At 40.7% G+C, this 12908-nt stretch overlaps 1 protein-coding gene across 2 annotated transcripts in view; it reads left to right on the forward strand.

Moving 5' to 3' along the window:
* The first annotated feature begins 53 nt into the window (after positions 1-53).
* The window catches only part of hcn2b (hyperpolarization activated cyclic nucleotide-gated potassium channel 2b), a 64621-nt gene continuing 51766 nt past the window's right edge, over positions 54-12908 (forward strand). Inside the window, exons 1-4 of one of the 2 annotated variants that reach the window (XM_074635683.1) lie at positions 54-2225; positions 2856-3697; positions 6793-7216; positions 11746-11907. In XM_074635683.1, the coding sequence (XP_074491784.1) occupies positions 2979-3697; positions 6793-7216; positions 11746-11907 (1305 nt within the window). In that variant the 5' untranslated portion in view covers positions 54-2225; positions 2856-2978. Of the gene's footprint in view, positions 2226-2656; positions 3698-6792; positions 7217-11745; positions 11908-12908 lie in introns of those variants that run through there. The other variant, XM_074635682.1, reaches the window with a different exon arrangement.

Here is a 12908-nt window from a genome sequence, read left to right on the forward strand (position 1 = left end):
CCAAATAGCTGCACGGAAGATCAGAATCAGCTTTCGTTTGTAGGATTCACTGCCCTGCAAACTAATGCTGTCAGTGTATCCAGGAATAGCTAGTACAAAAACAGTCAAACTACACTACAAGTCAAACGTGTTTTGAGAAGAAATCCAAAGCATGTCATCAAGCCTGACATCCAAATGTCTTTTACCTAAACGTGAAGAGCAAAGAGTCTTAAGAAATTCAGTGCAGTTATACGAGTATTGGGCCTAAACGTGCTCAAATCCATTTTTTAAAAAAAGTTTTAAAATGTTCTACCAAAATGGCTCCAAACAATGTTTTCTTGTTGACTTTATCTTGCACACATTCCTGTTTCAGGCCAAGATAGACATGCAACAAAAGCTAATAGAAAGCATGGTATGTGACCCCTTTTTCTATGTTTAATGTTTTCAGGTTGTCCGTTCGTATGCACATGTGTCCGTCTGGTCCATTCTCGTGAACACCGTATCTCAGGAATTCCTTCTTCAAATGGCACAAACGTCTACTTGGATTCGAGGATGAACTAATTAGATTTTGGTGGTCAAAGGTCAAAGCCAGTGTGACCTCACAAAACATGTTTTTTGCCATAACTCAAGAATTTTATATAACAATTTCATATGTCTAGCAGGATAAAATGATGAAGTGAGGACATTTTGGACAGTCATGGATGTAAACTGCAACTTGACTGGTTGGCGGAGACATACACCTGCGAGGCAGTAATTCTATTTATCAATATAACTTTGTGCTTCCTTACTGTATAAAGGAGGTTTTAGAATTACATTTATCTTGGCAGCAGAATAGTCAGTTATATCTGATTCTTAGCTGTTTACATTTTGTCCAAAACAACCGCTCCATAATTCTTAATCGCACCACAAAATCAACCTGTGGTTTGGTACTTTAAGTATTCTGAGAGTCACGCCTTTGATTTTTAGAGCTGAGGCGATTAGTCAATCAACAGAAAATGAAATTGCAATCAATCTTTAAGCATTTTTTAAGCAAAAAAACGAATATACTCCTGGTTCCAGCTTTTACAATGTGAGGATTTTCTGCCCTTCTTTATCTGATGTGATCGTAAACTGAATATCTTTGAACTGCCGGTCAGACAAAACAACACATCTGAAGACGGCTTCAGGAAACTGATCTTTTTTCCCCCACAATTTTCTGACCAAATGATAAATTGAGCAAATCATTGGTAGATTAATCTATAATAAATAAATTAGGACTGTCAATCGCTAAAAATAATTAATCGTGATTAATCACACGTTTTTTTTTATCTGTTAGTATTTAATTTCTGTAAGTATTTAATACTCCTATCAACATGGGAGTGGACAAATATGATTGCTTTATGCAAATGTATGTATTGTGTTATTATTGGAAATCAATAAGAATAAGATAATAAAATAAGACTGCAGCAAAGACAATAACAAAAAACAGTGAATGCATCTGTTAAGGGGCTGATATGCAATTAGGGTCCAGAATTGGTGATGTCACAAAAGCATCAGGTTATTACAAGATATTAGTATTTCCTCTGAGTCCTAATGGGTAGTGTTAGAGCCAAAACTGATTTTTTAAAATTATATTTATGTAAATATATGAATATCATTTAATTTAGTTATTATTCATTATTATTTCAGTCTAGTTTATTTAGTCTTGTTTAATTCTATAGTGTAACACTGTGTATAGGTGGAGCCATAGGAAGGGCGTGTCTCATTCATTAGATGCAGGTGTGGACCTCATTGGGTGTGGCAAGCAGCAGAGCGAATAGTGACCTCAGTGAAAATGTTTGTTTTGGAAGATTAAACGCTGACAAATGGAGTTTAATACGTGACTTTTTTCGTGTCATGGATTTATGAAGTGCTTACATCGATTTTATTCCATAAATAGTTTGTTAATGGACTCTCAAACGACGGAGATATTGGAATTATTCGAGCCTGAGAGGCGCAGTGCGTCTATTCCTCCACAAGGTGGAGCCATTTAACCAAGGATGATGGACCCTCGACTATACTGGCAGACTGTCAACATAAAGCAACAGGCAGCTGCTGTTAAAACACCTTCTCTCAGTGAGGGAAGCCTAGTATTACTATGGATCAGCTGACCATGACCGGACAGGTTATTTGCTGATACCTGAGATCAACTGTGGAGGACAGAAGATGGAGAACTTTGGTGGTTTAATGTGACCTTCATCTGTCACCTTTGTCCTTGAACCTGTCAGGTGAGTTTATTATGTATTTATTTATTTATTTATTAGATAAATAGTTTTCTTTCAGGTTCCTTTGTTCAACATATAGTTTCTTCAATATAAATCTAGTTGTAGCAGCCCAAAGGTGATGCTGCTGTCATCATCTCCATCTCTCTTTTACACACACACACACACACACACACACACACACACACACACACACACACACACACACACACACACACACACACACACACACACACACACACACAAACAAACAAACAAACAAACAAACAAACAATAACATAGTTTCTCCAATAATAATAATCGACCTGTAGGAACCCAAAGGTGAGGCTGTCATCATCTCCATCTCTCTTTTACACACACACATAACAGCAGCCAGGTTGCAGCCATAGCAACGCCACCTGTGTGTGTGTGTGTGTGTGTGTGTGTGTGTGTGTGTGTGTGTGTGTATATGTGTGTGTGTCAGAGTGTCAGAGGGGTAGTTTCTGCTTTGAACTCCACACACTCCCTCCTCCTCTTCCTCCTCCTCCTCCTCCTCCTCCTCCGCCCAGTCTCGCCAGGTTCAAGGTGTGTCTCTCTGTCTATCCATCTGTCTCTCTGTCTGTCTGTGTTGTCTTTGTTCCGGCTGTGATGGACGAGGCTGAGGACGGCGAGGAGGAGCCCAAATTCCAGCAGCCTCGACCATCACCTCCACCTCCATCACCTCAAGTACCCAACAGCGTGGATCACCATGGGTTGACCAGCAGCAGCGGAGGAACCAAGATGAAGAAACTGACTCCAGGAGGCGGAGCTGCGTCCATTACGCGCAAAAACTCCACCAACACCAACAAAGAGCTGTGGCTCCTTCAAGACGAGGAGGACTCTTCCTGCGCACCTGTCAGTGTCAGAGCCAGAGCCAGAGCCAGCAGCAGCTCAGCAGCCTCTGCTGCTCTGTTCATCCGTGGGGATGATGCTTCTGGAGAGGAGGACTCAGTGTGCCAGGAGGCAGGAGGGACAGTGACAGGAGACGGAGCCATCGGCATGATATGCAACAAAAACGGAGACTGTAGAAGGGACCCAACCAGTTCAGGGAGTCTCTCCTCTCTCCTCTGCAGGCAGGAGAAGCAGCCAGATGATGGAGGAGTAGCAGCAGCAGCCAGCATGGACGGCTCCATCACTTCAGAGGTCAAGATGATGGAGAAGAAGGACTCCAGAGTTTCCTTCTCCAACGCGCCTCCGACCAGTAAAGGACACACTCCGAGTCAGCACTCCAGAAACTCCGTCACGTTTTCCAAAGCGGAGGACGGCTCTCAGATAGTGGCGGATGATGGAGACGACAGAGGGAACCAGACGTACATGCAGAGACAGTTCAGCTCCATGCTGCAGCCAGGAGTCAACAAGTTCTCCCTGCGCATGTTCGGCAGCCAGAAGGCGGTGGAGAAGGAACAGGAGCGCGTAAAGTCAGCAGGGAACTGGATTATCCATCCATACAGCGACTTCAGGTAGGAGTTAGGTTCATAAACACAGTGCACATACTCTCACATTGAGTTATAGGTTCATAAACACAGTGCACACACTCTCACATTGAGTTTGCATGGAAGATAAAGAGCTGAACACACTGTCTGCTACTCCCTTTCCATATCAAACTTTATATGAGAAAATACTAGAATATAATAGAATTTTATTTAGGTATTTATAAAGGAACTTTAGCTGTAGTCAAGATGAAAATAAAATAAAAAATAACAATATAAATATATCCAAATAATATTAGATATTTACCCCTATAGGCTATTTTTATTTAGCTTCAACATTCTGGGGGAAAAACAAAATTTAAGGTGAGAATTTGATCCATAATGAAGGATTATTTATTGATAACCAAGAGGTAACACCTTTCCAAATATGAGCAGTCCTTGACTAATCAATTAGTTGATTTCTCCACGAAGAATCACACAAAAGCACCACTTTAAATCTTGTGTTTACCAGAGATGTGCTCATAAGTTTCTTGGAAACAAATACTAAAATATAATATAATATTATTCAGGTATTTATAAAGGCACTTTAGCTGTAGCCAAGATGAAAATAAAATAACAAAAATAACAAGTTAAATAAATCCAAATAATATTAGATATTTACCCCTATAGGCTATTTTTATTAAAAATTAAATTAAATTAAAAATTCTGGGGGGAAAACTGTAAACTTCAGGGGAGAATTTGATCCATAATGAAGGATTATTTATTGATAACAAAGAGGTAAAACCTTTCCAAATCTAATCATCAGTTGTGATGTGACGTATGTCCTCGACCAAAACAAATTCTACTAACACTCATACGATTGTGTCAACTAATCGATTAGTTGATTTAAGAGACCCACAATAGACCTGTTTTTGTCTTTTTTTAGGGGGGTACAGGGGGTCTTTAGGGGGAGATAGCAGGTCAACAGCAGATGTCACATAGAAGTGGTGTACTGAATCTGAAAGCTGGGAACCTGAAGGTTAATTTGAAATACAGCTCAGCACTGTGTCAAATTGTTCTAGTCATAAATCAGAACTAAACATTAATTAATTAATTATTTAAAATCAATTGCGAAAGTGTTTAAGGATTAAGGCCATTACACATTTACTGCGAGCAAAAATTGCTTTGTTTTTGCCCAAAACTGCATGTGATTATCATAAAGTGGGCATGTCTGTAAAGAGGTTGCATATATCTGTATCTTCACTCTAGCTCTAAAACCGAACCTGCTTCAGCCTCTGAGAGACAGTAAAGTCAGTCGGGTTTGTGGGTGTCAGGGGGTTAATCAACAGATCTGTAAAACTGAGATTCTCCACAAAGAATCACACAAAAGCTCCACTTTAAATATTGTGTTTACCAGTCATGTGCTCGTAAGTTTCTTGGAAATAAGTCATTCAGCATGAAAAAAGCATAAAAACGATTAATCGACTTAAGAAATCTTAGTCGACTAAGACCAAAATGACCAATTAGTCTACCAATTTTCCAGTTTCCCAATTTAAGGGACTGATAAAGACTCAAATATTAGGGTAACTACAATATGACTTATGTATTTGTAACAAGCAAAAAGGCTTTGTTTAACGAGTTTTGTCTTAAAGATAAACTTGAGGTGAAGTTGGTAAAGTTAAATCATTGAGTTGGAATGCGTCTGAACATCTGTTTCAGCACCGAGGACAGCTCCTCCAGTTCTCTCAAGTGTTAAACAGCAGCAGTCTGAAGATGAAGGCAATTATTAGAGCCTTTAACTGGCTGTGACTCAGACTTTGCGATGAAAATGTAATTTAATATAGTGCTGATTAGTGGTTTTGTGGGGAATTATGTCAGGGAACATTCATGACTCAGCAACGCTCTTCAATCAGTTTCTCCTTTTGCTTTGCTTTGCAGGCTCCCACCTACTCTCAGCTGATCAGAGAGCAGTGTAACCTAGGGTTTCTGAACAACCATGACTGTAACATATCGAGGGCTGAAACTGAGGATTTATTTTAGAGCTGTCAAAGTTAACGGGATAATAACGTGTTAACGCAATTTAGTTTTAACGCCACTAATTTCTTTAATGTGTTAACACAACGTGCAATTTTTAAGTTGTAGTGGGCTCAGTTTTAAAGAGTGAATATACTGGTATCATATGAAACTATAAAACCGAAGAAATTCATTGGTATCAACCATGTCATACTAGCTTGTCGGGATGGAGGCTAAATAACGCTCCAAACTTATGCAAAATTTTGGCGAGGAAAAGCTGGCATGGCAATTTTCAAAGGGGTCCCTTGACCTCTGACCTCAAGATACAGTATGTGAATGAAAATGGGTTGTATGGGTACCCACGAGTCTCCCCTTTACAGACATGCCCACTTCTATACCTGTGAGTGTTTCTGAATAATATCTGTCATTGTTTTGTGTTGTTAATTGATTTCCAATAATAAATATATACATACATTTGCATAAAGCAAGCATATATTCCCACTCCCATGTTGATAAGAGTATTAAATATTTGAGAAATTTCCCTTTAAGGTGCATTTTGAACAGATAAAAAATGTGTGATTAATCGTGATTACATACTTTAATCGATTGGCAGTCCTAATTCATTTAATCGTCTTGGAGAATTAGATCAGCTTGTTCTATTGATAGCAATTTCATAAAGTCATTTTGCCAGTTCTCCGTGCTAAAACCATTTGGTTTACCTCGTTTCCGGTTCATTAAAAATAATTTGCTTGGCTAGCAGCCAATGTTCAATGGCCATTTTCACACCTTGTATACAAGTTACCGGACAAGGTTTGATATCTACATGAAGAAAACATGACTCATGGTCTTCAGTGATCTGTAAGCGGTTGTTTTGGACAACATAGCTTTGATAATTGCTGAGGCGTCCTCCATCAGTAGCTCCACTGTTGTGGGTGTCCGTTGTTGTATCTTTCCTGTTATGTTCCTTTCTCTCTGCTTGTCCTTGGTTTGACCTTGTCCTGAGTCAGATGGTATAGGTGACCTCACCAGGAGAAGATACAGTGCACTTAGTGGAAAAAGCATAAAAGATCAGCCATGTGTCACTGTGTTTAGGGGCGACAGTCTCTAACCATCTTCTCCCCACTGCTTTACAGGTTCTACTGGGACTTCTCCATGCTGATGTTCATGGTGGGCAACCTGATCATCATCCCCGTGGGCATTACCTTCTTCAAGGAAGAGACCACCACCCCATGGATCATCTTCAACGTGGTTTCCGACACCTTCTTCCTCATGGACCTGGTGCTGAACTTCAGGACCGGCATCGTGTTCGAGGACAACACTGAGATCATCCTCGACCCCAAGAAGATCAAGATGAATTACCTGAAGAGCTGGTTCGTGGTGGACTTCGTCTCTTCCATACCCGTGGATTATATCTTCCTCATCGTGGAGAGAGGGATGGACTCGGAGGTGTACAAGACGGCCCGGGCGCTCCGCATCGTCCGCTTCACCAAGATCCTCAGTCTGCTGCGGCTGCTGAGGTTGTCCAGACTCATCCGTTACATCCACCAGTGGGAGGAGGTAAGCTGAGACTCAACATTCATGATCCAATGAAAGGGTTTGGGTGTTACTCTAACCAGAAGGAGTTAGGTTGGAGAATTAAACTTTATGGCCTAGAACATTATGCTAATAAAGATGACAAAAATCATGTATTGGCACTTGGAAAGAGAGAAATACACGAGGGAAGAACACAGCCTGAGCACCGCTGCTGTAGATTGTGTGTTATATTTAGGCAATGGTCGTTGTCACGCTAACCTAAGCCATCTGTACAGCTGTGCCTCTCTGTAACCGGACTGATATGGGATGATATATATGGGCTGATATTCCATAAACAAACATTTTTAGTGATAATGTGTCAAATTTGAAATCAATTAGGGATACAATTAACAATTATTTTTGGTGTCCATCAATCTTTCGATTATTTGTTTGGTCTTTAAAATGTCAGAAAATGTCGAAAAGTGTTTCCCAAAGACCAAGATGATGTCCTCAAATGTCTTGTTTTGTCCAAAACTCAAAAGATATTCAGTTTACTGTCACAGAGGAGTAAAGAAACCAGAAAATATTCACATTTAAGAAGCTGGAATCAGAGAGTTTAGACTTTTGTTTCTTAAAAAATTACTCAAACCAGTTAATCAATTATCAAAGTAATTGGTGATAAATGTAATAGTTGTGACAACTAATCGATGAATTGTTGCAGCTCTGCTGATGTTCCTGTATAGAAGTAAGCTGCAGTTTGGATATTATATAATAAGTATTTCCCCACCACTTTAAATTGTGTTTGCTCATAAAAATAGACTCCGACTGTGCTCTAATTAATAATACAATATTGGATTCCAGTGCAGTGGTTTATGTCGGAATATGAGTAATTCTGTTAGTACATCAAAACAACCCTCTGTTTAATAAGGACACACAAAAACTGAGGTTTTACCGTGTTGTATAGCAATAAACCTGATAGCTGGATAATAGCTCATTAGAACCCTGATGTGGTTAAGAATTCATGAAAAATTAATTTGAGCTTATTAGTGGGGAAATGAAGAGGGATTTTCCAAAGAAGGAACCACCGGAGACACTAATTACCTTTTTCTTTTTGTTCTCAACAAAACAAAATCTAGCTTTTTTCCCTATTTTTATAATTGTTTTAATGTGCAACTACACCAGCTTTCTGATCACATTATATGAAATAAGATAGATGCATCCATATGCTACATAAACACAGTGTCCTGCTATGTGCTCGTATATATAATCCAAAGTGTGTGTTCCCTCTCTCTGAGAATAAATAACCACTGCTCTTCTGATTACAGACTGGTAATTTGAGCTCCACAAGAACCCCAATTACTGATTCAAACACTCGCAGCTCAATGCTGCTTTGCTTCGACTCAGCCTTTTACCCCAATCAGCTCCGTTCTGCCGAGCTCTGCTCTGCTCAGCTCGATCCAAACGCGTCTGGCTGTGTTTCCTCTTTGCCCAGCTCAGCTCGGCTCAGCTTAGCTCAGCTCGCCGCGGCGGGATTTCCTAAAAGATCATCTTAGCGTTGTGATGATTTCACCGCTTAGCTCAGCTGTGGCCAACAACTGTGCTCATAATTAAAAAAAAGAAAGAGCAGGTTGTGTATTTGTGACATGTCTTTTGAATAGACCGGTGTGTGTGTGTTTGTTGTACGGCCAACACAGAAGCAGAGATAAGCGCTGTTGGGAATAACCAGAGCAATATCCTGAGGCAGGAAGCTCATATCAAGGCTCTCCACTTGCTGCACATGCCTTAGAGAGGATGCCTTTTTCATGAGCTACAGACAATGATGGTGAACGGGTGGGAGCGGGTGCATGAGAGTGGAGATTTGTGGGAGTAATATTCATCAGGTTCATTCTCCAAACGTTGTCGTCTGAATCATCCGTGTGTTTGACGATGTGCAGCAGACAGAAGAGTAGAAAGTACTTTATCTGCGTTTCTCCAGGCTGTGAGTTGTGGTCACAGTAATGTGCTTTGACCTAGATTGTGGTCTGACAGTGACACATGGCCAGGTGCTGTTCGGGCGTCAGGGGGGGGGGGTGGGACGTTAGTCCTGGAGCCTCATTAATCATGATGGGAATGCTTCCTAATCACAGAGCAGAGCCTCACACTGTGTTTCCCCTTCGCTTTCTCCAAATTAGCCAAGGCCATTATAGCAGGGAAAAAGTAAAGAAAGTAATGTCTTTGGTCTGTAGTTAATTTACAAGGGGAAGGGGAAACTTGAAATATGAAGAAGAGTGAAGAATGAAGAAGAAACATATATTTGATAAATATTCGAATATCCACCAAGTAGAAACCACACTTTGATGCTGAATATATGTAGATATTCTAGATGTGGAGGTTAAGGAGGAGATATTTAGTGCACAGACAGCTAAGATGTGCAGTACTTAAAGGTCCAGTGTGTAACATTTTGGGGCATCTATTTGCAGAAATGGATTATAATATTCATAACTATGTTTTCATTAGTGTATAATCATCTAGCACTAAGAATCTTTGTGTTTACATTAGCTTATAACGAGCGCTTCATATCTACATAGGGAGCGGGTCCTCTTCACGGAGTCCGCCATGTTTCTACAGAACAGACAAATCAAACACTGGCTCTAACAAGAGCTTTTAATGTTTTTACGTCACCTGAAGGCCACCGTAGTTCTCCGACACGCTTGTGAAAGTGCAGAGTGCAAAACCGTGGTTCCGTTTCCACGGTTTCCTCCGCGGCTCACGTAAAGGGAGGAGAGAGCGGAGGAGGGGTACTTAGTTGGTTGCAATCTGCAACCACACCACTAGGTGCCACTAGTGTTATGAGCATTTAAAGAACTTGCCATGTAAATTACACACAAATTATAAATAAAGTCAAATAAATTCATGACACTTGGTGAAAACAGCCAAACACAGACCATGGATGGAGGAATGTGTTTCTTGTTTTGACACTAACAAGCATAGCCTGTATATAAGAAGTGGGCGTAGTCACCGTGACGTCACCCGTTGGTTTGTGGACTGCCGTTTTAGAGCCTTGAGGTCGGCATTTTGGCCATCGCCATCTTATTTTTTTGGAACCAGAAGTGACACAAGAGAAATCTAGTTGGATTTCTAATTGATATATATGTACTTCAAATAATGAGTATAACAGGGGAAACAATTTAAAACATGGTATGATGATCTCACTAATCAATAACATAAAAACAACATGCTGTTTGTCATTCAATCCTCAATCATAGCACAATAGTGTCAGGCTGAGGGTCTACATTATAACCAGGTGGGGAAAATGAACAGGAACTCATTCATGAGATGCTGACGAAGCTTTGATCAGCAGCCCCGGCCGGCCTCTCTCTGCTGTTTCTTTAGATTTACTCCCCTCAGGTAGGAAGGCTCATTTGTGTGGAGCTGGTGTTGTGGTCAAAGCCTTGTAAACACCACTCAGTGAGGCTTTCTCTGGCTAATGGCCAGGCCTCGTTACCACTATGTGTGTCTGTGCATGAGGGTAGGTTTACATCAATGTGTGGGCTCTGCTGTCAAATCCTCGCTTAGCCGGGCCACCTGGAGGCTTCGCTAACTTGTAAGCAAAAGCATATTCCCCACCAGGGACAGAGTGTTATCCTACCAGGGAAGTAGGCCAGATGCTGGATGTATGTCTGCATATAATATATATTTATGCATATTAGAAAGCCCTGCTTTATGGGCCAATTTGATGATTTCTTATATAAAAAACAAAGGCTCATTTCTCACTTGAGACCAGAAATTTGTCCTGCATGTGAACTATAAGGCAGGATAGTGTGTGCATGTGTTTAGATGTGTCTTGCTGGCAGGTGGCAACCTCCGGGTCTGAAAAGTGAAGCTAATGCGGAAGTGCCTTAAACTTGCATTCTATCTAACAGCCAGCAGGGGGCGACTCCTCTGGTTGCAAAATTGTTTGTAAATTGATTGTATAGAAGTCTATGAGAAAATGAGCCTACTTCTCACTTGATTTATTACCTCAGTAAACATTGTAAACATGAGTTTATGGTCTCAATCGCTAGTTTCAAGTCTTCTTCAATACAGCAGGATGTTCATTTCGTTTTTGTTGCCCGATCAGACAGAGCGCGTTTTGCAGTCTGCCGCATCTTTTTATTTTATATTGTTGCTAGGCAACCACCACATGAGTGCTTACGTTACATTAATGCAAACCATGAACTGTACACAACCCAAATAGTTAGTAGTCGGGCGCTTTTCCGCGCTGTTAAAACGTGATCTGTTTGATCGGGGTTTTATTGTGTCAAACTCACAAAGTATTACCACCTGACTCAGCAGCTCCCTTCAGCGTCTTTTAGCTCATTGTTTTGCTTTTCTTGTCTTCAATTCTTGACAGCAGACAGCTGTTTTTTGGGGGTAAAACTTCTGCTACCTGCCCAGAGCTAAAAGGAATAAAGTGAATATGCTGTATGAGCTGTTGTTGATGTACCTCAATCTGTATAAACTGATTTTTCATTCCCCTCACATATCTATCTCTGTCTTTTCCTCCTCTCCCCTTCGATAACCCTCTCTCTGCCCGTCTCCTCTCCTCCTGACAGATCTTCCACATGACCTATGACCTGGCCAGCGCTGTGATGCGAATATTCAACCTGATTGGTATGATGTTGCTGCTGTGTCACTGGGATGGCTGTCTCCAGTTCCTTGTTCCCATGCTGCAGGACTTTCCGTCTGACTGCTGGGTCTCCCTCAACAAGATGGTGGTAAGTGAAATGCTGCGTTTGTGTCTGCTTGTGTATATGTGTAAGTCACACAATCACATATCAGTATGTGAAGTTTGAAAGATAAATTACTGCAAAACCAAAGCATAAAGCACATCCCCCATGGAGCACAAAGGTGTGTTATTTGCAGGGACAGATGGTGAAATAGGATTTATTTAAGGTTGAGTCTGCACACATGCACACGCAGGACTGGCCTCAATTAAACCCTCTCTAGTTAAACCGAGGAGACACGCCAGCGTACAGAAAGCAGGAGTAAGGGATGACCAAAAGAGCCTGTTTTCACTCAGTTCATACAGCACGTCATGTGGTTTGTTCTTTAGCCATTTTCTTCTTTCTTCTCTCTCTTATTTACGTCTCCTCTCAGATGTCCTTCCCTCCTTCTGGGCAGCTTCTCGCCATCTGCTGATAGACGGGCCACTAGGAGAGGTTTTCTCCTAAATTAATGCTGGCATGAAAGAAAAAGTCTCAAGCTGCATGGAAAAACAATGATCTAACCAGATTATTAATGAATAATCATTAAAAGCTTGTTTGTTTCGAACTTCAATCAACCAGTATTTTTGACAAACAGGAGCATCACTTGCTAAGCCAACCTCTTGAACCCCAATAATCTCATTAAATCGCCTCTCAAGAAGCTTTAGAAGAAGAAAAGATCCACAATTAATCAATAAAATTCAGAAGTATCACAAACTACAGCTTCCAAATGTCCATAAAGTTGAATCAAAACCTCTAAAACCTCTCCAACAAATATTGACATTATAACCTTAAAGCTGCAGTCAGTGACTTTGAGCAAATATGATAAAAAGTTATTTTTATAAAACGGTCACTATATCCTGACCGTAGTAATTGAGACAGATAATCTGTGAAAAAAAAATAATGTTCCTCTGCTCCTCCTGTGCTCATAATGGCATTTGAAAGATTTCACTGTGCCCAAAGAAAAACAACCAATCAGAGAGAGCACATGCTAAAGCAGCTGTCAATCACTG

Source organism: Sebastes fasciatus, chromosome 5, assembly GCF_043250625.1.
Source record: "Sebastes fasciatus isolate fSebFas1 chromosome 5, fSebFas1.pri, whole genome shotgun sequence".
Classification (NCBI taxonomy): Eukaryota; Metazoa; Chordata; class Actinopteri; order Perciformes; family Sebastidae; genus Sebastes; species Sebastes fasciatus.